Source organism: Pyrgilauda ruficollis, unplaced genomic scaffold, assembly GCF_017590135.1.
Source record: "Pyrgilauda ruficollis isolate IOZ18807 unplaced genomic scaffold, ASM1759013v1 scaffold47, whole genome shotgun sequence".
NCBI lineage: Eukaryota > Metazoa > Chordata > Aves > Passeriformes > Passeridae > Pyrgilauda > Pyrgilauda ruficollis.
Window position 1 is genome coordinate 5,180,264 of NW_024526266.1, and position 24,063 is coordinate 5,204,326.

Here is a 24,063-nt window from a genome sequence, read left to right on the forward strand (position 1 = left end):
CTCCTGCTAAGTCTCCTGGGCCTATCTTGGTTCCAAAATTATCACCACATTTTCCAGGCTATTGCATGAGTAACCTTGGGCTTTTCTCCTGTGTGTGAATTCGCTCTCCATCAGCTCTCCAAGAGGACCTGCTCTGAGTGGAAGCTAATCCGAGTTTGAGGTGGTACATCTGCAAACAGAGGGCCCCACTGAGGATCAGTCATGGGGAGCCATCTGTGTCTGCAGTGTTCTTCTGATTCAGCTGTGGAAACAGAATGGCTTGGTAATTTGTAATTAGATGAACATTTATGTGTGATTACTTAACAAATGATACACATAACACACCGTGTCTTAGTGAAAGGTCATACCACTACTACTGCTTCAGTTCCAGTGTTTCCCTTCAGCCAGTTTCAAGGTACTTGCTGAGAGTAGACCTCTGCTTCACAGGGATGGAAATGAAGGCTCAAAACAAACACCCTGGCAGTGGTAGAAGATCTGCACTGGTGCTCTAGAGAGGCTGGGCTCACCAGAGTTATGCTGGAAACATATAATGCACGTAAATACATTTCTGTTGTATGATTAGCCATAGATCCTGATGCAAAGGTTGATGTGCTTGGTATTACCTGTATTGATTACATGGTGAAAATCAGATGTGGAGTGGTCCTCTGAGTGAGGACAGCATAAAATCAAGGATAAATCCCATCCTGATGTTGTGGTACTTGGCCTTGTCTCGTCCCCACTGATGATCCTCAGCTGTTTCTGTGATGGAAATGCTGTCTGACAGCCTGAGTAAGTGTGCCTAGTTCTAGATGTGCCATGCCTCATCCACGAGCACTGACCACAGAATGATGCTGATATCTATTCCTTGCTCTTAGCATCACTGTCATGTTAGCATTAGCTGATTGCATCAGCAAAGGCATTAGAGGAGAAGGTTGTCAAGGGGCTGGGACTGCTCTGGCTGTGGAGTTTGGTCTCCATGAAAGATCTGATGGTGTGATCTTGTTCACAAATGGAGTAGCTGTCTCTTTCCTGAATAGGCTGCTTGGTAATCTCTCCCTGCAGTGAACCTTAATATCCTGCTGGAGAAGAGCAGCCTCTCATTCAAACTCAGCTTGTTCATGCCTCATTTACCTCAGCCTGCTTATTTTGTAGAGCATCTACAGTTTATCTTGATAAATCCAGTTTCAGTGAGAACTCACAGACCTGATGAAAGGTTCTGGGGACTGAATGGATTAAGATTGTTATAAATTGCTTTTTGTTTTATTGCTTGTATTCAACATTTAAAAAATCCTACAGGAGTCTGGAACAAGTTCTGAGCATCTTGGAGCACCCTGTGTCTTTCAATGCCCACTGTTTTGCTGGCTTACACAGGTCACACTGATGTTTTAATAAATATTCTTGGCAGATTGAACTAGCAAGTTCAGGCACTTGGTTTGCTTTGCTGCTCCCTTATTGCTTTCAGGAATGAAATATCACCAGCAATAGTGCTGAAGAACTGTAATCTCTAAATAATATTGAATCTCTGCTTGCCAGCTCAACTTCCCATGGCTGCTGAAGACATTTAGAGTATTAAGGAAATGCAAATGTTTTTCTGGAGCAAACCACTGTATTCTGCCTGCCACTGCAAGTGTTTGGCACTGGGATTATTCTGTACTTCTTTAGTAAAAATGTTGGTTGCTTCTTTCCCTGATAAACTTGAAGGTGATGTTAGCTTTCAGAAAAGAGTGTAAACAAAGTCTGAGTTGCCAGGTTTTCTCCCTTTTTCATGAGAAACGCAGAGAAATCTCAGTCATGAGGGGTTTCTACAGAGAAGAAAACAAACAGAAAACCTTGTTCTGAGTTATTTCCAAACAAGTACTTTCTTTTTCAGTAGTGATTCTTTAAACTAGAGCGCACAGGGTATATTTAGATGTAAAGAGACGTACTGTGGGGGAAGGCATTTTTCAGGTTTTGTTGAGAGACATTTTGAGATCACCTGGAGACTGGGATTTTCCCTAAATGAAACTGCTCTTACTGAGAGGGGATCAGAGGTGGTCTGAAAATGAGAACTATTTGCAAACCAGCTGGAGTGCATGTCCTGGCTGTCCCCCAGGCCACAAGGTTGGCCTGGTGTTGCAGGTGCCTCCCCTCTCAGGGCATGGGAAAGGGTGTTTCTTGCAGTCTTTGCCAGTACAAAATCTGTTGCTGCTGCAGTGTAAGGTCACCCCCATGGGTCAGCTCTAAATCCTACAAGAGATCCCAGTTTCTGTTCATTTGTGCACTTTTGGTGGGTTCTGCAGTTTTCAGGGCTGTATTTGGAGAGCTCGTGTTGTGCTTGGCAGCAGGCTGGGCACTGCACCCTCTGTGAGCCTTTTCAGTCCAGTTCAGCTGGTTTTGGAAGTTAAAATCCTGCTTCTGGTTACTGCTGAAGTTCCATGCCTGGCAGCAGTGCTGATAGTTTCACTTCAGCCATCTCTTGCAGCAGCTGGGGTAATGTGTTCAGCTGTTTGGCTTTTAGACTCTCGCTAGATCCCTTATTTCTGTTCTCTGGTGATTTCCTTCCCAGCTTATCTGTGCTCTTCTGAGCAGTGTGCAGATGAGCAAGTGCTGCCCAGAATATTTGATGGAAAAAATGCAAGGGAAATGTGCTGGAGCACAATGTAGCTTCCATCAGAGGCATTTCCTTGCAAGGAGTGCTGAATGCTTTGTCATTTTCAGACCTTTTTTGACCACTGTTAATATTGGAAAGCCCCTCTCAGTTTACCCCTTCCTTGCTGGGGAGACAAATCTGCAAGGGACAGTACCTTTCAGCTGCTCTACCCTCAATGTTTTGTTCCAGTTTGAGGGCTGTTCATCAGTGTTTCCAGCAAGTTTAATGCTGAATGCCCCAGCTTTAGTGGCAGGATTTAGAGCTCTTTGTGAATTATATTTAGTGCTGATGGAGGCTGCTTTGTCGGCTGTGTGTCATTGCCATGTAAAAACCAGCACTGTTCAAATAAACGTTTCTGGGAAAGAACCACCTTTATTTTCTAACTGTTTTTATGTGTTTGATTTGGGAACAACCGTTTGAGCTGTGGCCGGAGAACAAATGGGTTGCCAGTGTTGCAGTCCCACGGTGACAGCACCTGTGCACAGGTGAGGCAGAGCCGTGGGGCTCAGAGGTCAGAGTGCACAGCTGAGGGGCTGTGAGCATTGCACAGGGTGTTTGGCACAGCTGTAGCAATTTTAGAAATTGCTCTTTGTGGAGCTGGTGTTTCTCCTAACCTTCCTTCTTGACCTGCTGTTGAATACATTGGGGTTTAGAGTTTCAGTTCTCCTGCCTCCTTCCCTGTAGTTCAAGTTGTTGGTTCTGTATTTTTGCACGCTGGAGAGAAATCATATTTTGAGGTGCTGAATAGTTCTCCTGTATTTTAGGCACAATGGGAATTGTGCAAAACAAGTTTCAAACTTTGGTAACTAATTTTGATTCTTCTTTGATTGTCAGACCATTAATCTCTGGAGTCAGGGGAGAAGGGAGGCAGCATTAAACATGGGGCAATTGAAGGAATAGTGCAGACCATTGGCTCTGAGAGGTGTTGGGGTGGCTGGCTGCACATGCCTGTCTGGAAGAAGGCCAGAATGGCAGGCTTGGACAGCCTTGCTGCAGTGGGAATGACATTGGGGTCTGTGAAGTGTTCTCCTAGCCTGAAAGCAAGCCTGCCAGCAACATGCTTTGCATATTTGATTGCTGTGCTGGCTAATACCAAACGTACCATCAAAGTTCACAATGGTTTTCACTGCTGCTAGCTGCCCTGCCTTTATTCTTACAGGACACTGAGTTCTCAGTAAAGAAGCAAACAGCATTTTGGGGTCTAAATTATGGCTGTGTGGCTCTCCCAGCTTGTCTATGTTGAGCCACAAGGCAAAGTTCACAAACAAAAGCCTCTTCACTGGTACTTGATACAGCTGGTTTAAATCAAGGTTACAGAAAGTGGTTAGGAATGGTCCACCTGCCCTGGCTTTGCTGCCTTGGGTCCAGATGGGTCAGCAAAGGAAAAATCAAGTTCAAAACCAACCATAAAACCCATCCCCAAAATTCATTTTAAAAAACTCCTACACCAGTTTTCAGACAGTCTGTTTATTTGAAACAGTGTAATGTGGCTGTCTTTGAAAGAAGCACCAAGTCTTAAGAATTACATGACATTACATGATATCAGGATCTTGGCTTTGAGTGGGAGGGCCATGTGCCTGACTTGCTAGTGAGCTTGGAATTGTTCTTGGATGGCTGAGTGAGAAGTAATTTGATGTGACCCATGGTGTGAGCCAGTCTGGTCTCTGGGGTGACAGGTTGTTCAGCTCGCCTCTGTGTCAGGTGATGCTGTGGGAGCTGTTCGAAGTAGAGAGAAATCAGGCAGAGAGATGGCACACTGTTCATGCCCCGAGAGCAAGTTCAACTTTGGCTACACCAAGAAGCCATATGTTTTTTCCTATCCTAGCTGGAGGCTTCTACTTTCTTCTGCTGAAGAGAGCACAGTGACGGGTAATCCAAGCAGAACTGAGCCTTCTTTACAAGCTTTTCTGACATGAGCCTGAAGTCCAGGCTCCTCTTGGAGCTTTCTCCTCTTGGTGGCTGATTTACAGACAAAGGGGAAGATCAGAATGTTTGAGGCAGAGTCCTTTTTCCCGAAGGATTTGTAGGCCCTGGGGACAGTGACTGGGGGTGTGCTGTCTCCCCAGGGTACCAGGTGGGGAACAGGAGTGTGCAGAGCGCAGCGGGCCCTTGCTGTGGGCTGCTCAGCATTGGGAACAAAAAGCAGAATGACACCAGGCATTTTGAAAGTAGAGTACTTGGAGACCTGTGCTTCCTGCTGTCAAGAGGAAAATACTAAATACTAAAGCAGACTGGCTGATGCAGGGCTTCCCTCTGAATCGGCCGGCGCTGCAGCCGCTGCCGGCCTGCGGAGGGGAGCTGCTGGGCCGTGGCTGTTCGGAGAGCGGCCTTCTTGCCGCAGCACTCAGGGAGGCTTTGCCCTCCCTCAGGCGGCTCCGGGGGGATCGAGCAGCCACAAGCCGTCTGTCGGAGGAGCCTCTCTGTCGCACGGCTGCGGAGAAGTCGGTGACGTGCGGCTGTGACAGCCCCAGTTGCTGTGGAGATGTTCCAGCTCTGCTGTGTTTGGGGATGCTGGGCTCGGGGAGGAGAGTGAGGGTTATCCGGGCAAGGCAGGTGCTGGAGAAAACCTGTGCCTTGAGGCACTTACTTTAACCCTTTCATCTGACGGTGCCTCTAACAGCACTGGCTGCCACAGGGAGGAGTCCCTTGGGTGTGTGCTGGAACGCTGGGTGCTGGCTTTGTTCTTGCAGCGCTGCAGCACTGGCAGCTTGGGAGGGGGATGCTGCTGCAGCAAAACGGGGCAGATGTGCTACGGCTGCTGCAGGCTGGGGCAGATGTGCTGCTGCTGCAGCAGCAAACCCAGGCAGATGTGCTGCTGCTGCAGCAAAACGGGGCAGATGTGCTACTGCAGCAAACCCAGGCAGATGTGCTGCTCCACGCCCCGAGGTGCCCTGGACACATCAGGAAGCCTTTAGCTCCACTGGTCCTTCTCAGCTGCTGGTGACTTCGTGTGGCTCCTGCTAGTCCTGGAGGGCTCAGGGACAGGTGGGAAGGGCAGGGGGCAGGCAGGGAGTGCTCTGTAGTATGCCTGGAATAGGCAGTCCCGGTGGTCAGCCTGCTGTGTGACAGGCACTGCTGGCTGGGGCAGGTTGTGTAAGGGAGGCACGCAAGTGTGAGCCAGGGAGTGGAGGGCTGCTGGGTTTATTCCGGCTGCCAGGGTCTCTCCTCTTCATTCCCCACCCCCTGATTTGTTTTTTTGAGTCTCCTTTCGGTCTAGGGCGTGATTCATTTGCTCATTTGTGTATCTGTTTCTTTGCCAATGTGTGAGGTGTGCGGTGGGAGCTGCCCTCCAGCCTGGCTGGCTCACGTAAACTTTGTGAGTTGTGTCTTTGCTTTGTTGCCGACTAGCTGAGAAGTGAAGCCCTAGCTACAGAAATGGCTTGTCCAGCCCACATCCTAAAGGCTCCTCCTCCCCGACAGTGGTGTTTTGGCAGAGCTCAGTAGGTGCTCAAATGGGAGATTGGCGTTTCTGGACTCTGCTGCAGTCCATGGGTGTCTCCTGCAAGCTTGTGAGACCCATAGCTGCTGCAAGCCTTTGGTCTGATGGATGTGGCTGTGCCTGGTCTGCCTCCATCTCCTTCCTTGTTGGTGCCTCTGGCTGCTCCAGCTACTACTGAATTAATATAATAAATACCAAATGTGTTAGTGTCATTTGTAATATAGAAAATGTCATCCTGATGTCTGTCAAAGGAGCCTTAACCGTGAATCAGCTTTTCATTACTTGCTGACTTTATCCTTTAAAGCTAATAAAGCATCTTCCTACTGCCTCAAAACTTTGAAAACATTGATCAAACCTAATTCACCAGTACCACAGGCACTTTGACTGATGCTCACTTTGGTATCAGGATGCTGTGCAGTCCTGTTCTAGATGCTGGGTTTGGAAGAGGCAAACCAGGAGAGATGTATTTAACTACATTTGTGCCCATGCCTGGCTTTGCAGGCAGCATGGTGTGAGCATGTATGTGAGTTTGACTGACTCCTTTATATTCCGTAGCCTGTCTGAGAAACAGACTTAATCCCTGTTTTGTCAGTGGTTGGGTTTTTTTCTTCCTTTAAGTCACCCTATAAAGGGATTTGAAATCATCAAGTTGAAGAGTAAGAAACCAAGGTATAACAATGTGAGTGGGAACTGAGACCCGGCTGAGGCCAACAGATGTGTGAAGAGCTACCCCTGTATGTGTGAAGATCTACCCCCTGCTCTTGCTGAGATGATTTCCTAAAGGGAGAGAAAGCTGCTGTTTCTCAGTAGCACAGATCAGAGCACATAGCTCTGAGCAGTTGGTGTCAGGCTGATTTCCTGCAGGTGTGACTTGGAACACGTCATGTCTTGGCCAGGTAGTCAGAACAGTTGTGTGTGACACAACTGCCACAAGAAATTCTGCTTGGCTCCCTGAAGAGTGTGTGGAGCTGTGGAGGTTTGGCTTTAACGCCTGTGTGTCTCACAAGCAGTGCTGTGTCTCAGCAGTGCCCTTTCCTTCCCAGATTACTGAAACACGAAGTGAGAAGCGCCAGTGGAATATGTAAACTCTGCTTTTTGAGTCTGGGTTATTTGGCTTGCAGGTACCCTGATCTCTTTGTGCCCTTGCTGAGTCCCCTAGAGCCAGCCAGCAATGTCTTGACCTGCTGAAGGAAGACATCTCTCAGCATTTTCCAATTGTTATATTGGATTAGAGTATGTAAGCTCAGATGTGCTTTACTACTTGGTCATATTAACTTCAAGTAGCAAATGTGCCCATGTGGAGTTCTAGGATCTTGTAAATATTCTGCACATCTGCAGAATTTTAACACACCCACCCCCTTTTGCTTGCTCAGTTTGGAGTAGGCATAATTTATTTGAAGTGAGCAGGACGGTATTTCAGCTATAAAAGGATAGTGTCTGGCTGTACATGTGTGTCCTTGTGAGGTCCTGGGTAGAACCTGTTGTGTGAAATAAGCTGCCATCCTCCTACCTGGCTGAACAAGACCTGCTTACTCCAGCATTTTTATAGATCTTAGTCTAGAATCTTAAGAGCTTAATTCTCTGTATGAATGCTGGGAAGAGGATTTCAAGATCCTTGAGAACAAGAACAATGAAAATACTGGCTCTGCAATTGTTTCCTGGCTGCTTAAACCTTACTCAAATGGATCTATAGCCAGAACAGCTGATTAAAGGTCAGCTTAGTGGGAAATGTGAAAGAAGGACTATTAGGTTTCTTTGCAGGTTACTCAGGTTATGCTTCTGTCATGTCAGAAGCTGGGGTGCCTGACCTCTGCCTCCTCTTTTGATTTCACCTTGCCTGGGAGTTTCCCTGGCAATGGGACCAGGATTAGATCACATTGAGGGAGTTGTCTCATTAAGCTTTGGAAAGTGAGGAATCATCTTCCTGAGGCTCCTGCTGCTGCCCTTGACCAGAGCCCAAACCTGATGTGTCAGTGACATCAGAGGACAGTACTCCTGCCCTGCTTTCTCCCCTAGCTAGCTCCTAGGCCAATACAGAGCCCTGCCTTTGGCATGTAAGTGCAGCAACAGGTTTGTCCCTATGCTGTTTTTTTCTTCCTGAGAAGCTGCTGATGCAGCTGGCTCTTGGTGTGCTGCGGACATCCATACCTTCCTGAAGCAGCTGTCTCCCCAAAATGCTGGGCAGGGCTCTTGGCTCAGGCCCCTCCTGCACAGACACCTCCATAGCTATGTGCAGAATGGCTCTGTTTGTCTGGGCAAGCGTGTGTAGGTGGGTATCTCCCTCCAGTTCTCCTTCCAGTGGCTCCTGGTTTATTTGGGACTGATATGGGTGTAAAGTGTCAGCTTGAAGCAAAACATTCAGCATGGACGTTGAAAGCACCGGGCTAGGAGGCTGCTTGCTCTCCTGAAATGCTGAAATAACTTGGATGAGGTGAAACTGTCCAGTGGCCAAACGGAAACCAATTCCTTCCTTATAGCCATCGGCTGATTGAGGTTTTCAGACCTCAGAGGAAGGTGCTCCTGGCATGAAACACTTTCTCTAGGAACAGTTCTTCACAGCTCTTAACCTGGACAAAGGGTGTCTGTGTAGTACAGTCTTCCTGCCCCAGCTCCCATCTTGTACTTGGAGTCCCCTATAACTGTGGATGCATCCTGTTATTATTCTCTACTTCTGTGGGGTTTAATTAAAATGCAGGTCTTTAATTTTTAATTTTTCCTTCCTGTTGATTCGACTGTCTCTGCTTGAACGAGGTCTCAGTGCAATTACTGTGCTCCCTGTGGAGAAACAGACATTTAATTCAGCAAGGCAGACTTTTTCTTGGAGGGGGTTTATTTTCCTGATCTTCCTACTCAGAGGGATGCAAAAGCAAAACATCCAGTGAGTAAAGAATGTGACACTTTATTTGGTTGTTCTGGACACGTGTGCTGCATCTCAGTTACCAAAATATTACGTTCTTTGCAGAGAGCTGCCTCCTTACGTAAAGGGCTTGTGATGAAGCTACTTAGCACAACTTGCATTAGCAAGGTGAATTGAAATCCTTGGGTCAGGTTGAGGTTTCTCCTCAAAATTCCGTTCTTGCAGCAGTGATGTAAAAATACAGAGTTTTATTGTAGCATTAAGCTGTTTCATGATTTGTTGACCTGAGAAGAGGACCAGGCAAGTACCTTGTGCCTGCTTGCTGTGGGGGCACGTCTGTGGCCAGAGGAGACAGAGGCTCCTGCTGCTGTTTGGGACCCAGCTGAGCTCCTGCCAGGGAGATCAACTATGAACCTTTAATAAACGGTGGAAATACTGGCTCTCAGATTCCCATTGTCCTTATTTAAGTCTGCTTCAGCTAACTTAGTGCTTTTGCTAGCTGAACTCTCCTTGAGCAACTGTAGGTCACTGCTGAAACATGCAAAGACAGGATTTCTCTGCACCTCCTGAATTGCAGTCCCAGGCTTTCAAAATACTTCAGGTTCTTTCAGCTCCGGACCTGAGGCTTCCTCAGTTCCCCTTGTGTGTGCTAGGTTATTTTCTCTATGTTCACAGGGATCATATCTATATGTATCAGATGCTTCCAAATGTAGCCTTGTTCTTTCTCCATGTCTTTCCAGCTCCAGCCGTGTCTGTTCTGTTTGACATACCAGTGTTTAACCTAACAGGCTTGTTGATAGAAGCGGCTTGTGGGGCTGAGCCCTGTTTGACCCCTGAGGCTTGCTGGGAGTACAGTAAAACCTTGGTGAAAGATAAGTGCACTGTTATCAGAGGCAGTTCTGGCTCACAGATCCTTGCTGTACCTGTGAGTAGTTCGGGATCCTCATGCTGGTGGCAGGGACACACTTGGCATGTGCCTTTTCCTTGTGATTTGAGTAAGGTATGGCCGCTTTCTGCCACATGTTCTGAAGATTGCTTTGATTTGTAAGCTGCCAACTTAGACTGAAAGCGTGTGTTGAGGGTAAGAATGATTTGATAGGATTAAAACTGATTTTTATCCATCCCCCACACACCCTGCCCCCCGCCGATGGAGAGGATAAACATTCCATTGTTTTTTGTGTGAAGTGCCTTTTAGTACCAGCAGCCCAGCAATGGGGGATGAAGAAAGCAGATGTGTCCCATGTCTTTTTAAACTGCTTTTGTTTTTCTGATCACTGTAAAGGAGGCTTTTAATTTTTTAATTTTTTTTTCCCCAAGCAGCAAGTGCTCCACAGGGTTTGATCAAAGCTCATAAATGATGAATTGAAGGAATGCCCAGCGGAGAACAGAACGCCCTCCTTGTGCTCTGCTCTGTGTGCTGAGAACACCATTGTTTCTTCCCGTACCTTTTCCATCCTCGGGCTCGGGGCTGGAGAGAAAAGGCCTTTGTTCCTTGCCTGTCAGCTGAGACAATGCCAGTGTGTTGTCCTACCTCTGCTCTCAGCACCTGACTGGCCCGAGCTCTGTGGCTTTTGGCAAGCTGAGCACAATTGTCCTCCAGCTACAGCGTTACAAAGAAAACAAACAGCTTCACAGCCTCCTTCCTCCTGATCCTGGCCCACGTGTGGCTGTCTGTGCCTGCTGTTTCATTTGGGATGCAGAAGAAAAGCCAGCACCCTCTCCTGTTCTCCAGGTTGAGAGATGCTGCTTCACCTGACTCCCAGTGCACACAGAGGGACAGGAGGGGACAGAGGCCCAGGCAGTCCTGGTTTTTCTACCTCTTTGTAACTTCTGCAGCATCTCTGGTTGTGCTGTCTTGTGATGCAAAGCTCTGCAAAGGAGACAGCTTGTAGTCCTCTGTTTCTCTTGGCTTTTGGGGGTTTTAGCAGGAACAAGAGCTTTGCAAATGAAGAGGGAGAGCAGATGGCATGAGCTGGGGAGAAGAGGCTGGCAGGGACATGTTTGGGGAGGTGCTGGAGTGCAGACCATAAGCCTGGCTCTTCCCTGCTGCTGGCCCTGTGTCAGAGACCAGAGCTCAGGCAGAGGCACGGGTGCTTCAGGATGAGACCAGCAGTACTTGCTTCAACACCTGCCCCAACTCCTGTTGGGAAGAGCCTTTAGCTGCATCTCTGCTGCTGTTTTGCACCCAGGCTGATCCTGTCTACCCTCAGGCATTGCAGCAAATCGGTGGAAAAAGTGGTGGAGGTGCAAGTCAGCCTTGCAGTGCTGCATTGTCAGGCACCTTGCACCAGTGTGAAATACTGTAGCTCAAGTGCAGGCTTCAGTCAGTGGCACTTGTGCCAAAATCCAGCATCAGCTCCTCTTTCATTCCCATTACTGCTGGACTTCACCCCTCCATGAAGGGCCCTGATGTTACACTTGATCTGGGAGAAAGAGCTTGGCAGTGGGTTTGAGAAGAGTAATGCTGATGCCTGCTAGCATTCCATGCCAGAGGCCAGAGATGCCCATGCCATGGAGTAAGGACCTGACACAAAGGCAGTGCTGGCTCCTGGCCAGCGTGACAGATGATGTCTAGTCACTGCAGCCTGCCCAGCAACTTTCTCTGGCCTCTGCTAGCCTCAGACTGAGCTGTCTTGGCTTCAGGTTTATCTTTGCCTGAAGTTTGTTTATGGGCATGCCTTCTGAATTCCCCCAGCTGGTGGTAACTTCTGTGAAACTGTGACAGCACCAATGTTCCTGTTACCCAGAGCCTGAACTCAGCTGCAGAGGCCGAATTCCATCTGCTCCCAAGCTCCCTGTGCTGGGAGGCAGAAGTGCAAACAGCTTTAACCAGAACAATGTAGAATTGCCTGGGTGAAGAATGTGATTTACTTGCATATGTGTGGCATGTGAACAGCAGGGCCAGAGGGCACCACTCCAGTCCTCTCCTTTCTCTTTCCTTTTTTTCTCCCCGCCCTTGCCTGAGCCACTTGCTAGCACTTTTGTTTGGGGGTGAGGAGAAGAATGTGTGGGTTGACAAGAAGAGGTGGGAGCGAGATCTTTGGGAGCCAGGAGTCTGAAACTGAAAAAGCCAACAATCTAAGAAAGCCTTGTAGACAAGTTTAAAATTAGATTGACCCTATGCTTTCATATTGCTGGAATTTAATTCCTCTGACCCTGAAGCTTTTGGTCTGACTCAAAGCAAGGGTTTCCAGGCTGTGGTCAGTGGAGGCCAGTGCTGTCTGGGGCTCTCGTGTGGCCATGGATCTGTATCAGAGGCACATGCACCTCCTGTCCACCTCCTTGTATTTATGGAAGGTTGGAGAAGTTCAGTCTTGAGAAGCCAAGAAAGCCTCATATATTTCTGCTGTCTTTGTCTGTATCAGCATGGGGCTTGTGTCTGGAACCTGTTCTCCCTCAAGCTGGGATACTTCTGCATATGAAAGCTGATCAGAGCTTTTCCTTTTTCAGACATGATTGTAACTGTTTCTCTTCTGTTCCCGTTTGCAGGTTGTGCAGCTTGACGTTAAAGAAACTGGTAGTCTTAAAGGAATTGGATAAGGAGCTTATTTCCGGGGTCATTGCTGTCAAAATGCAGGTAATTACTGCCCAGTTCTACGAATTGTGTTGTTTGACTAAGAACACTGGCAGGTGCCCAAACTGAGCTTTACCCCCACGTAAGGATCCACAGACTTCAACTTCTTCAACTTCCACGTTGCATCCACAGACTTTTTCCCAAGTCCATCAGGGTGTTCTGGATCTGTGTAGTCTCTTTTCTTACCCTTCTCCCACATTCCAAACTCATTTCACTGTTGTAAGCGAAGAATATTGTTCACCGATGGCTCCGCATAAGCTTATCTGCATGTAAAAATGCTCTTCACAGATCACATGTCCCCTTTTCTTCCTGAGCTGGCACTAAATCCAAGCCCACATCTCTATTTACCAGTCTGGGGCTGAATATCTTGGTAACTGGGTCTCAGTTTGGGGGAGTCTGGGCCTTCCTCTGCTGCTGGGCAGCTCTGCTATCGAGTCTGTAGCCAAGCTTGTCAGCGGGTTTGCAGGGTGCCTGTACAGACTAATTGCTTTTCCTAAAATACAGCTGTCATCCTAGGTAAATAACCCACTTCACAGCAGATGTTTGTGCCATTTAATTAGGTCCCTCCATGTAGGTCACTCTGCCTGGAGGGGGGAAGGAAGGGAGCTCGGTTCCACCGTGCGTCACAGCATCGGCTGGGCTCACGTGCTTGCATCACTGCGAACCCTAAAGTGCTTAACCAGGAAAAGCCTAGCAGACCTGTAAGTAGAACATTAACTGGGCTGAAAAGCTGCTGCTTTTCAAATGAGGAGCTAGGCAAACCCCTGCAGAGAGCTCTGGTTGTGTCAAAGCACACAAATTCTAGTTTGGAAGGTAAAATCAGGAAGGAAAACCACATAGCTGAGGATTTAATTGGCATCTCTCATCTCTGAGTGGTCCAGCTGGGATAAAAATGCGCCCCTCTAAGTTGGAGGGGGTTTGTGCACCCACAGCAGAGAGCAGAAAGGCAGGGAATTGCTTCACACACCTGGATTATGGAACCTCGGAAGAAGCACTGCTGTGGGTTTCCAGGCTGTCAGATACTGCTTATCAAGTCTGAAAACTTTCCATATGTTTGTACTCCTCGATGATGAATGCATCACTGTAAGCACCTGAGGCTTGTCAGAGACTGATCTATGCCCAGAGAGTGCCAGACTTGGCTTGAAGAATTCAGAAGCTTTTATTAGAGCAAGACCTTCTTTTCCTGTCCAGATTACTACTGCTCACACTTTCTCTAGGTGAAAACTTGCCCCAAACCCACAGATCCAAAGGGAATTTTAACACGTGGGAATTTCAGGTCCCATTTTGTGTATGTGTTGTGGTCTGCATTGCTGCAGGGTTCCGACACTGGAACCTGAGCAGTCCTCTCCACACCAGGCCCTGCTATTAAAAATCCCTTCAGAGCTTGCAGGTTATGTTGCTGATGCTAACAGGCTTTTCCAGGGATGCTTTATTTGCCAGCACTCAGGTTTCTGACATGGCTGTTGTTTGAGGCTGGTGGTACTGGATCATCAAATACATGGTCTCTGTCAAATGGCTGCTGTTGTGTGGGGACTTGCATGTGAGTTGTCAGACACCAGAGCCCTTCCAGAGGGGGTGATTGAATTCAGACCTAATGAGAGCATCTTACCTGCGTCTCCCATGTTTCCTTGCAGCCTCCAGAGAAGAGATGTTCAAAGAGTTGTCAGCTGTATTTCCCGAGCCGTTGCTCTGTTTATCTGCTGCGGTCTTTTAAAAGCAACTATATTTGGTCTTTCGTTAGATTTTGGTTGCGTAACCAGTAAAGCAAGATTGCTGCCATTAGGAGCTTTGCACAAATGGAGCAGCTGCTGCTGTTGCCAGCGGCCAGGCTGGCTGTGCTTCACTTGCACATGTGCTGCTTGTCCTGGGGGCAGCCCCTGGGTGCCAGGCTCTGCTCTGTCGTGTGCTGGCAGATCTGCTGGAGCTCAGGCATCCCGGTGTTCCCAGAGAGGAGCTGGAGCTGTGCAGGGCTGAGGCACCGCTGCAGATCACAGCCTTTGCTGGGGCTGCCTGAGCTGTGCCTTTGGGGAGGAGGGGATGTAGACGAGGTTCTGCTGCTGTCTCATCTCCTGATGCTCTCTGAGACCGATGGGGCAGACCACATTTCCCCCTGGATGTAGCTTGGATGTGTTTACGCCCCCCCAGTCTGTCTCTGATTTCCCAGATGCTGCTTTTTTGAGAGCTACAGTTCTGTGCTTCTGGGAGATCAGCCCGTCTGGACAGAGCCAGATCTGCAGCCTCAGCAGAACGTTGAGCCAGAGACCTCTGAAACTTGCCACTGTGTTTGAACAATGCAGAAGGGTTTGCTAGGCAGCAGTCTGTCATGTTTTCCTGCTAGTTTTCCTTTAAACATTCCCTGAAATGAAATGCTCACACAGTAAATAGCCTGGTAACTCTGTTAGCATAAGGCAGTCCACACACAGGGTTGGTTTGGAATTGCCCTGTGATACATTGAATCTCCAGATTCCACTAAGTTGCTTAGTGATTTTTTTCTTTAATATTCCTAGCTACTGGCAATTGTTTAAACAGGTTAAAGTCCCCATTTTCCCCAGGGAGGGTTGTGTGCACAAAAAGAAAAGCCCAGTCTGTCATGACTAACGCAGGAGATTTAAGCATGATGCTGCAGCCTCCAGACCCAGGAGACGAACAGCCCTGTACCTATTGGCTGAAGTGAAAATAGGAGACTTCGACTCCGGGGGTAGGGGTTGACTCACAGCTTTTCAATGCTGGGGCTTGGCAGAACAAAAGCTGCATTGTTGCAGTTAGGGACAGTAAATATGCCCAAATCTTTATTAGTCAAATATCTCCCTTTCATCTCATTAATATTTCACAGAAGTACAAGGTCAGAGCCATCCGTTGACTTCTCTGTGGTAGTCCCTGACAACGTTTCCTGGTGTGCAGTAAACAGGGCTGGGATGGGATGTGAGAGGTGGCTTCGGGGCAATTCACCCGGTGCTGGACTTTGTTTCCATGCAGGGCTCCAAGCGCATCCTGCGCTCCCACGAGATCGTGTTGCCCCCGAGTGGACACGTGGAGACGGAGCTGGCTCTGACCTTCTCGCTGCAGGTAGGCTGGCACCGGCTGCTGCTGGGCTGCCGCTGCTCCCCCGGGCTTGTTTGCAGGGGAAGGTGGTGGCTCCGAGGTGGAGCAGGGCTGGCTGCGTGGTGGCTCCGAGGTGGAGCAGGGCTGCGTGGTGGCTCCGAGGTGGAGCAGGGCTGGCTGCGTGGTGGCTCCGAGGTGGAGCAGGGCTGGCTGCGTGGTGGCTGCCAGCTGCAGGTCCTGGTGAGCAGCAGCACAGCTTGTGTGAATCTCCTCTCAGCGCTCGCGGCTGATTCACAGCTCCTCCCCAGTGCATCCCGGAGCAGGAAGGCTTTGCAGGCTCTCCTCCTCAAGGCATAGCTGTGGCAAGAGCTGAAGCAGAGCGAGTTGGCTCTTTTTTGCCTTTTGTTGCCTTCTTATGAGCAGGCAGTGGAGGATGGCAGCCGTGAGGGTGGTGTGGAGTGTCAGGCTGACAGGAGGCAGTAGTAGGAATGAGTCAGGTGAGCCTCTGATTTGGAGTTGCTGAGGGAGGCACCATTTGGGGAAGCAGGAGCAGTGTGCTTATAGTTACTCCTGGCTCTGGGGTCACAGGAATAGCTGTGAATTGGAGCAACTGCATTTTTTGGTTCCTTTTTTCTTTAAAGCCTGCTGCCCTGGTGCTACCTCCTGAGCAGGGAAATAAGGTAAATAAGGGCTGGCTTGCTGAAAGTGAGAGAGAGGATCCTGCACACATAGAGCAGAGCCAGACAGACCTCAGGAGCATTCATGTCTGGATTATCTTTGTTTTGTGACTGTGGGTTAGATCTTGACTTCAGGACTTTGATCTGGTAAGGAGAAAGGCTCAGGCGATGATGTGAGGCTGGTTGTTACTCAGACCTGTGCAGAGCTGAAGCAGGTAAGCTTTCGTTGCAGATAGATGATAACCCTGCAGCTGCCCAAGCAGATGGCTGGGTTAACTGCAGCATTGCATCCCCTGTTTTGTGAACAGGAATAACCAAGCTGCATGCCAGGAATATCTGCACCTGGATCCTGTGGCTGCAGCTTTCCCATGGTTGGGAGCAAAGCCGTAAGACAAGCCAGGTTTCCCTCTGCCAGTCCTGTGTCAGCAAGGAGCAAGTCTGCAGATCTTTTGGAATTCATTTGGATTATGGTGTTTTGGGTTTTTTCCTGGGGCTCAGAGCAATGCTGCAGCAGGATGCAGAGCACTGCCTTTAACTCTGCTTCCCCTGACGGGGCTGAAAATTGAGCCAGAGCAGGGGAGAGGAGTGTCTGGGACACTGAGCCTTCAGCAGGGGTGAGTGAGCTTAAAGCAGAGAGGTGCTGCTGGTCTCTGACTGCAGGAAGGGTTGGTGGTCTTGGATGCAGTAAGGCCTGGGAAGCATTCTTGAAATGACACCAGCTGGATTTTTATGGCAACTTTTACTGCTGCTTAATTGGACAATGGCTGAAAGCTACTTCTAGCTAGCAAATATAGCTTAATTCAGCTGCAATCTGAATTTAGTGTCTGGGATATATTTGAGAGGGGTGATAGGCCACAAAGTAAAAGCATGTGGGTGTCACAGAGCAGGGTTTTGTTGTCTTGCAGCAGTCAGTATCTCCATATTGCATGGTCAGTTCTCAACATTGTGTGCCTGGCTTTGTGCTGCCTGCCTGGATTTGCAGCCCCTTGTACCTTTGTGCTGCCTGCCTGCTCAGTTCCTTCTCCTGGGTGATACTCCTGTCCTTTGCATGGAGTGTTCCCTTGCCAGAGCTGAGCTAGGGGTGTTCTGCTGGCTGGTACCACAGTGAGCAGCCCCTGGTGTCTGGCAGGCCTCTGCTCAAACTGAAGGGAGGAGTTTCCTGCTGCCCTGTTGCACAGCTGAGACTGGAGTTTGTGCCCTGTGCAGTCCTGCTTCCCCTCCTAGCTGGGGCTAAAGCTGAACCAGCAGCAGCCCTTCAGGCAGGTGAGCTGACATCACCCTTCCTGCTGGAATTTCTGCTTCTCCTGACCCACACTTCTGTGGGTTTCACAGAGCCCAGGGAAATTCCCCACATATTCCAAGCACAACATCACACCTCTCTGGCATTAATTAAGAGCTCTGCACTTAATTCCTGTCTTTAATCTAATAAACCTTTCCAGATGGGAGAGATTAAATTATTGAGGCTTCAGAAAAAGTCTTACCCTGACTCTCACTATTCTGGTGTGTGAATTTTCTCACTCCTCAGAGGTACCTTGAGGTGTTTGGTGCTCCCTCTAAAAGCTTTTGAGCCAAACTGTTTTCCTCTCCATTCTCTGCCATGGACTGGCAATCACTGAAAAGTTTGTGTTGAAGCAATTCTGGAGAGCTGGTAAGTCATGGCTGGTGTTAAAAAAGCTGGACTGTGCTGTGCAAATAGCTCATCTTTTCTTCTGGAGGGCCTTGCTTTTGATGGAGGAGCTGAGTGGCCTGAGTCTCTCTGTTCCTTCTTTTACCACCTCTGTGAATGCTCATCAGAGGTGGCCAGGCAGTACACCTGAGAAAAACAGAAAGCTGTACATCTGTGGACTTGAGCTGTTTAATCCCAGAAAACTGGACACATTCAAACTGAGCTGGCCTGGCACCAAGGGTGACTTGGGACTTCAGTTCTAGGTTTGTACTTAGGCAGCCTAGGTGTGACTCAAATGCTGTGAACTCAGAGCAAGGAGTCCCTCTTCCCTGCTGCCCTTCCAGCACGTAGAAGGGCCCCAGAAGAAGGAAATGGTAAATTTGAGTGTGAAAGGTGCCTCTGGATTTTTGAGCCCCTCTTGCCCCTTCTCTCCAATAACTTTCTGCCATCCTTTAGGGATATGGTACATCTGTAGAGTCACAGGCTCTGTGTGTTTTGGGATTGTCTTTTAGTGATGTGGATTGTTGTTCCTCTCTTCTGCAATGCCTCTGCCTCGGGTAACGAGCAGTAGATCTTGCCCTTGCAGGGCAATCAGCTAATTAGTATTCTTGTTTGGGTGGCTGCTGCTCCCAGCTCCCTGCAGAGCAGTCAGGCTTGCTCTGGACTGCAAATTAATATCTCAGGGGTTTCTGGTGGTGTTTGCTGATTTTATCAAGTGTTTTGATGGGCAGGAAGTTAATTTTCATAATATTCCAAGGAAAAAAAAGTAATTCTTCCCTGCAAGAGAAGCATCCTTTGCTTCTGAATGTCCTCTTTGAGATCCCAGCCATTAGGTTCTCCTGTCTGCTGGTTATTTAGTACTATTTATGTTGTATATTTGGAGCACATGTCCCAGTCTCCTCTCTTCTTGGGATGAGAACTGGCCAGGTTGCTGCTTTATCTTTCCTTGATGACTTTTCTGCCTTTGGACAGCTTCTCCTTCATGGTTATGGTTAGCCTTATTCCCTAACAGTCTCTTCTTCACTTCACAGCTTTCTCTTCCTGGGGACTTTCTGGAGGAGGTGTATAAACAAATGTATTTTCTAGTATGGAACATGCCTTGGGAAGATTTATGTCTTTGCAACATAACCTGGCAGTAGGACAGGTTTTTTTTTCTTGACTTAATTACTTAAAATACAACCAGTTGAGAGGTGTCCTTGTGCTGGAGGGAAGGCAGTGTCCTGCCAAGAGTGTGGGGGTCTGTGGCTGTCCCTGCCACTGCCCACTGCTTGTGCAGTGACCCATGCGCAGGGCAGCACTGAGGGCTCCACTTCTGGGCATCCTCTGTTTAGCTGTTGGGAAAGTGTCTCCTAGAGGCTGCTCATCTCCCTGTGCCCAGCCCTTCCCAAACTGAGCAGCTGCTCTGTGTGCCTGGATTGTGTTTTTGGAGTGCCTGGCTGAGCTGTTTGGGCAGAGTCTTTCCCAGGATAATGAAGAATTGTGTGCTGAGTGTAAGCGAGCTGCAGGCACTTAGGAAAGCCCTGGGCTTGTTCCTTAGGAATGGAGGTTATCCATGAAGCTGGGGAGCTATTGCCAAGAAGCAAAATGAGTTTTTCCACTGTGTTTCCCACCTCAGTACCCTCACTTCTTGAAGAGAGAAGGCAACAAGCTCCAGATCATGCTGCAGCGGCGGAAGCGCTACAAGAACAGAACCATTTTAGGCTACAAGACCCTGGCTGTGGGATGCATCAACATGGCTGAGGTGAGCTGCTCTTCACAGAGTCTGCTTTCACACGTGGACATCTTCCCTTCTCTCCAAACCCACTGTTGTCACTTGCCTCATTGAGAAGAACCTGACAGGATTTCAAATAGCTGTCTTAACAGCTGCAATCAATATTCACAGGGCAATATTTTAACCAGATTTTATTACTGAGTAATAATATCGAGCGTTTTCTGCCTCATCTCTTAATAGCTAAAGCTTTCACAAGGACAGCTTGTGACATTTTGAGGGCTTTGTTGTTGTTTTGTGGCTTTATTAGAGTTAGGGGGTCCAGATAAAAAAGTGGAGAACAAGACAGAGTCACTTGGGCAAGCCTTCCCACCCTGAGAAGTGGTAAAGTTAAAGCAAGATTTACTGTGCCTCTCAGTGCCATAGTATGAGAGTTCAGGATTAAGTAATTTCTCTCATTTTGCTTGAAAAACCCTTGGCCATTGTTATTTCATGGCTGTGGGTAATTTAGGTGGAGCTCTATTCATGAGAAGTAAATGATAAAATTAATGCTGGAGTCAAGTATGGATAAATTATTCACCAAGGCTTTCTGAATGGCATAGCTCCATGCTTTGTTACTTCGTGCCCTGTTTAATCTCTGCTGTTTCAGTGTCTGAGTGTTTAGAAATGGGCTTAGCAGTAGCAAGTTCAGTTTCACACCAATATTTTTCATCAGACTGCATTCTGTCAACAAATTACTTTTATCCAAAATAAGCCAGTGTTGTGCTGTGGTGAGTTATTATTATATTAAATAATTCACTCTAAAGAGTGCTTCTCTTGTGTGAGTGCAGCTTCCCTCAGCCTTGCAGTGAATGGTGAGCTCCTTATTTGAATTGGCCAAGTGCGTGGTGTTGCAGCTAACATTTTTCCTGTACTGTTTGATTTGTTGGACTACCAGAAAGTAAATACTGCTGTAAGGCAGAAAACATGTGGGCCCATTAATTAGAGTCACTGGTGAACTTCTGAGTGTGGGGCATTTGCTGCTGCTACATGTGGTTTTTCTTATGTCTGTTTGTAATGTCAGCTGACTGGGGTTAGAAGGTCAAAAATGTTCAAAGGTTCACCATGTTAGGAAATAGTTGCTCCCCAGCTCATCTGGAATATTTATGAAATTGAAGTCTTCAGGAAAATGGATTTTACAAGCCCTCCCCTCCCCTTTGGAGTTTATAGGATGATGACCCCTAAACTCCACTGACTCATTTCTTTTTAAAAAAAAAAAAAAAAAAAGAAAAAGAAAAAAGTTCTCTTAAGCTGTTGAAACAAAGCAGTGAATTGGAGTTGAGAGTGAGCTGTTTCAGAGCAGGGGGACATATGTTCGTCATCAGCTCGGATCTGTTTAGGTCCCTGTGAGGAGGGACAGAGCAGCCTGGTGTGTGTTGGAAAGCAGCTGTGCAGGTGAGGGGATGGGCTCACTCACTCTGGTGGGGCTAGAGAAGATCACAAGATTCTGGGAAGAAACCTCTGAGCTGAGAGTGGCAAAGGAAGGAGAAACCTGCACCAAGGTGTCCCTCTGCCTCCACCACTGACTTGTTTTTCATGAGCTGCTGCTGCTTCATTGTCCTGGGGTGGTGGCTGGTTCCTCTGAGATTCATGTGTCAGCTCTCCACAGCAAGGATATTTTGCTTTAGGAGGCACTTCATTCTCACCAAGAATTTTTGCTTTTACCGGCTCTTTTGCTTGGTTTTAAGACACTATCAAGTTCCTTAATTAGGTGTTCAGAAGGTGGGTAACTTGATAATTCAAATCAATACTGTGCTGGGGAAGCAAATACATAGTAATGAGGTAGTCAAGTACTCTGCTTCAAGGGTGAGCTAATCAGCTGTTAAGCTCAGAATGTTTTTTGTTTTCTTCCATCACTTTCATTAGCAGTAGGATAAAATCTCAACTAGCCTTGTGGATTGCCTGCAAGTGGCTCCTGTGGTTACAAAGTCCTGGAAATGTAGAGTAACTCCATTAACATAAATAACTCTTGTAGTATGCAAATGATACAAGTTTAAATACACTTAAATGCAGATTTGTTCTGCTTAATTTCTGTCCCAGGTTATGCAGCACCCTACAGAAGGTGGCCAGGTTCTGAGCCTTTTCAGCAACATCAAAGAGGCTCCAGTGAAGGTGGCAGAAATCTGGATCTTCTCCTTGTCAAGTCAGCCAATCGACCATGAAGACAGCACTATGCAGGCCAGCCAGAAAATCAAGTCTACAGGTAAGAGTCCAACCACATTCTCTGAGGACCAGTGCCTTCCTGAACTAGCTGAAGTTAAATTACCCCACCTGGGCTTGGATGCTTCCTGGGACAAATGAGAACTGGTTTGCACAAGTTGCTGTGTCTGTAAGTGATCAGTGCAAAGAAAACCCACTTTGCAAAAGTGCTGCTGAGCGAGCAGGGGGTGTGACAGGAGCAGGGGACTGAATTGTCAGAGCTTTTCCTGCATGCCACACCACACCTGAGCCATCCAGCAAGGGTTGGCTGTGTCCTCACCAGTGCTCTCCCAGCATTCCTGGTGGATGTTTTGAGAGCCTGTAGCTTCTCACCTGGCTATCAGTGATGTATTCAGGAGATTCACATTTAAGCTACTCTTTCATCTTCTTTTTCCTTTGAGTATTCTACAATAAATTTCATGAACTTTAGATGAGACCTGCCAACCTACAGCATGTTTTGCAGGGTGTGATGGCCTGGCTTAAGGAGTGTAAATCCATGATGTTGTGCACTGTATAGGGAAGTCATTGGGTTCAGGCTTGTGGTGATGTTTTTATGTGGTACCAGCCTTCTGCTCACTGCTGTAGGAGTGACCTGCTGAAGGTAGTGCACATAGGTGTTTGTGTGCTGCTGCCTGGGGCTGGGCAGCTCACCTGAAGGCTCATTTCCATAAAGGTTTAGTCGTGTTTCACTTGCCCCTTTAGGTCAGTTATGCACATGTTAGGGGGAAATGTAATTTCCCTTGTGGAGAAACCTTTTTACTTGCTGCTGTCTACCAGGTGGTTGGTATTTTCCAGGAGGAAGTTTCCTCCTCCTACTGAAAGGAGGAGCCTTATCTGTGTCCTGGTCCTTCTTTCTTACTGGGTGTGTTCCTCTTCATTCCTTTCCTCCAGACAATTCCTGTCTCACTGGTTCTAGCACGGATAGATGCCTGCTAGTTTGTCTTCTCCTTGTGTGCCTCCTTTCTTAATTTGTGCCTTCAGCTGGCCTTTTCTGCTCCTGAGATGAGACCGTGCCCTCACCTTGAAGGAGTTTCACAGGATCTTTCCCCTCTTTCCTTCCCTTTCAGACAACTATTCCGAGGAAGAGTACGAGAGCTTCTCTTCTGAGCAGGAGGCCAGTGATGATGCCGTGCAGGGCCAGGTACTGTTCAGGGCATGGCTTCTCCCTGAGAGGGCTCAGTGGAGCATGTGCACTCCCAGCTCCTGCTTGAAACTAAAAGCCTATTTCTGTATCTAAACCACACCAGTGTGAGACTGTTACCAAGTGTTCAGCTGCAGTGGAGAGGGCCTGCACAGTAACCCATTTCTTCTACCATGCTGTGATTTATCTGTTCACGTGTTTGGACTTGAGCTCCCTGGAAAAACATTGGCATCCTTGTGCTTCTCTGCTTAATGATCAGGGTGTCATTTGATGGCTTCTATAGTGTTCATTGGATTCAAAGAGCCCAACTGGATCCCCAGCTGTAATTAAAGGGCCAGTGGGGTCTGAGGCAGCCTTTAGTCTTTAATACCTTTTGCACGATAGGTCCTTATGGAGGATCCCCTGACTAGATGTGAGATGCTTTTGAGTTTGGATCTTACTTGAATTCAGACTCTGGCATCACCTGTCAGAGGGTACTGAGAGAGGGACCCACCAAAATGTGGGGCTATGACTGTCCTTGTTCCTTGAATGTAGAGCTAGGGCTGTTTTGCTTCTCCAAGCTGTTGTTCCTGTCCCTGCAGACCTGTCTCCCTTCCTTTTCCCTCTACCATTATAACTGCAATTAAGGCAAATGCTGGATGCCTGGAAGACACAGCAGCAGGTTCATCTGCATAGAAGGAACATATTTACATGCTCATGTGTCACAGAATGACGAAGGTAACACAGGAATCCTCTTTCTGTTCAGGATTTGGATGATGATGAGTACGAGATGGGGAAGCCCAAGAAGCAGCGGAGATCGATAGTAAGAACGACGTCCATAACCAGGGTCGGTGGAAATCAGTTTTACTAACACTGATGGGGTTTGGCCAGGATGTGCAGTGCATGTGGCTTGTGGGAAACCAGACACCCTGGCCCAGCATGGAGCTTGGGGGCATGGTCACAGCATGTGAAGAGCTAGAAAAAACAGCCAGTTCAGGCAGTGGGACCATCCAAGGTGTGTGCATGTCTTGAGTGTCCCTTGGCTGCAAGGTTGAGGAGTTCCAAAAATCATGCAAGTGTATGAAATTCCATCCCCATGAAGAAACCAGTGCAGGATCCATGCTCATGTAAGTC

The 24,063-nt window shown here is 48.0% G+C and overlaps 1 protein-coding gene across 9 annotated transcripts in view; it reads left to right on the forward strand.

The window, feature by feature from the left end:
* Nucleotides 1-24,063, forward strand: part of PACS2 (phosphofurin acidic cluster sorting protein 2) — a 76,669-nt gene that overhangs the window by 14,477 nt on the left and 38,129 nt on the right. For 4 of the 9 annotated variants that reach the window (XM_041478952.1, XM_041478953.1, XM_041478954.1 and 1 more), the window contains exons 2-7: nt 12,394-12,481; nt 15,455-15,544; nt 19,479-19,604; nt 21,651-21,813; nt 22,877-22,950; nt 23,696-23,776. In XM_041478952.1, coding sequence (XP_041334886.1) covers nt 12,394-12,481; nt 15,455-15,544; nt 19,479-19,604; nt 21,651-21,813; nt 22,877-22,950; nt 23,696-23,776 — 622 coding nt within the window. Of the gene's footprint in view, nt 1-12,393; nt 12,482-15,448; nt 15,545-19,478; nt 19,605-21,650; nt 21,814-22,876; nt 22,951-23,695; nt 23,777-24,063 lie in introns of those variants that run through there. The other 5 variants (XM_041478956.1, XM_041478957.1, XM_041478959.1 and 2 more) reach the window with 3 other exon arrangements.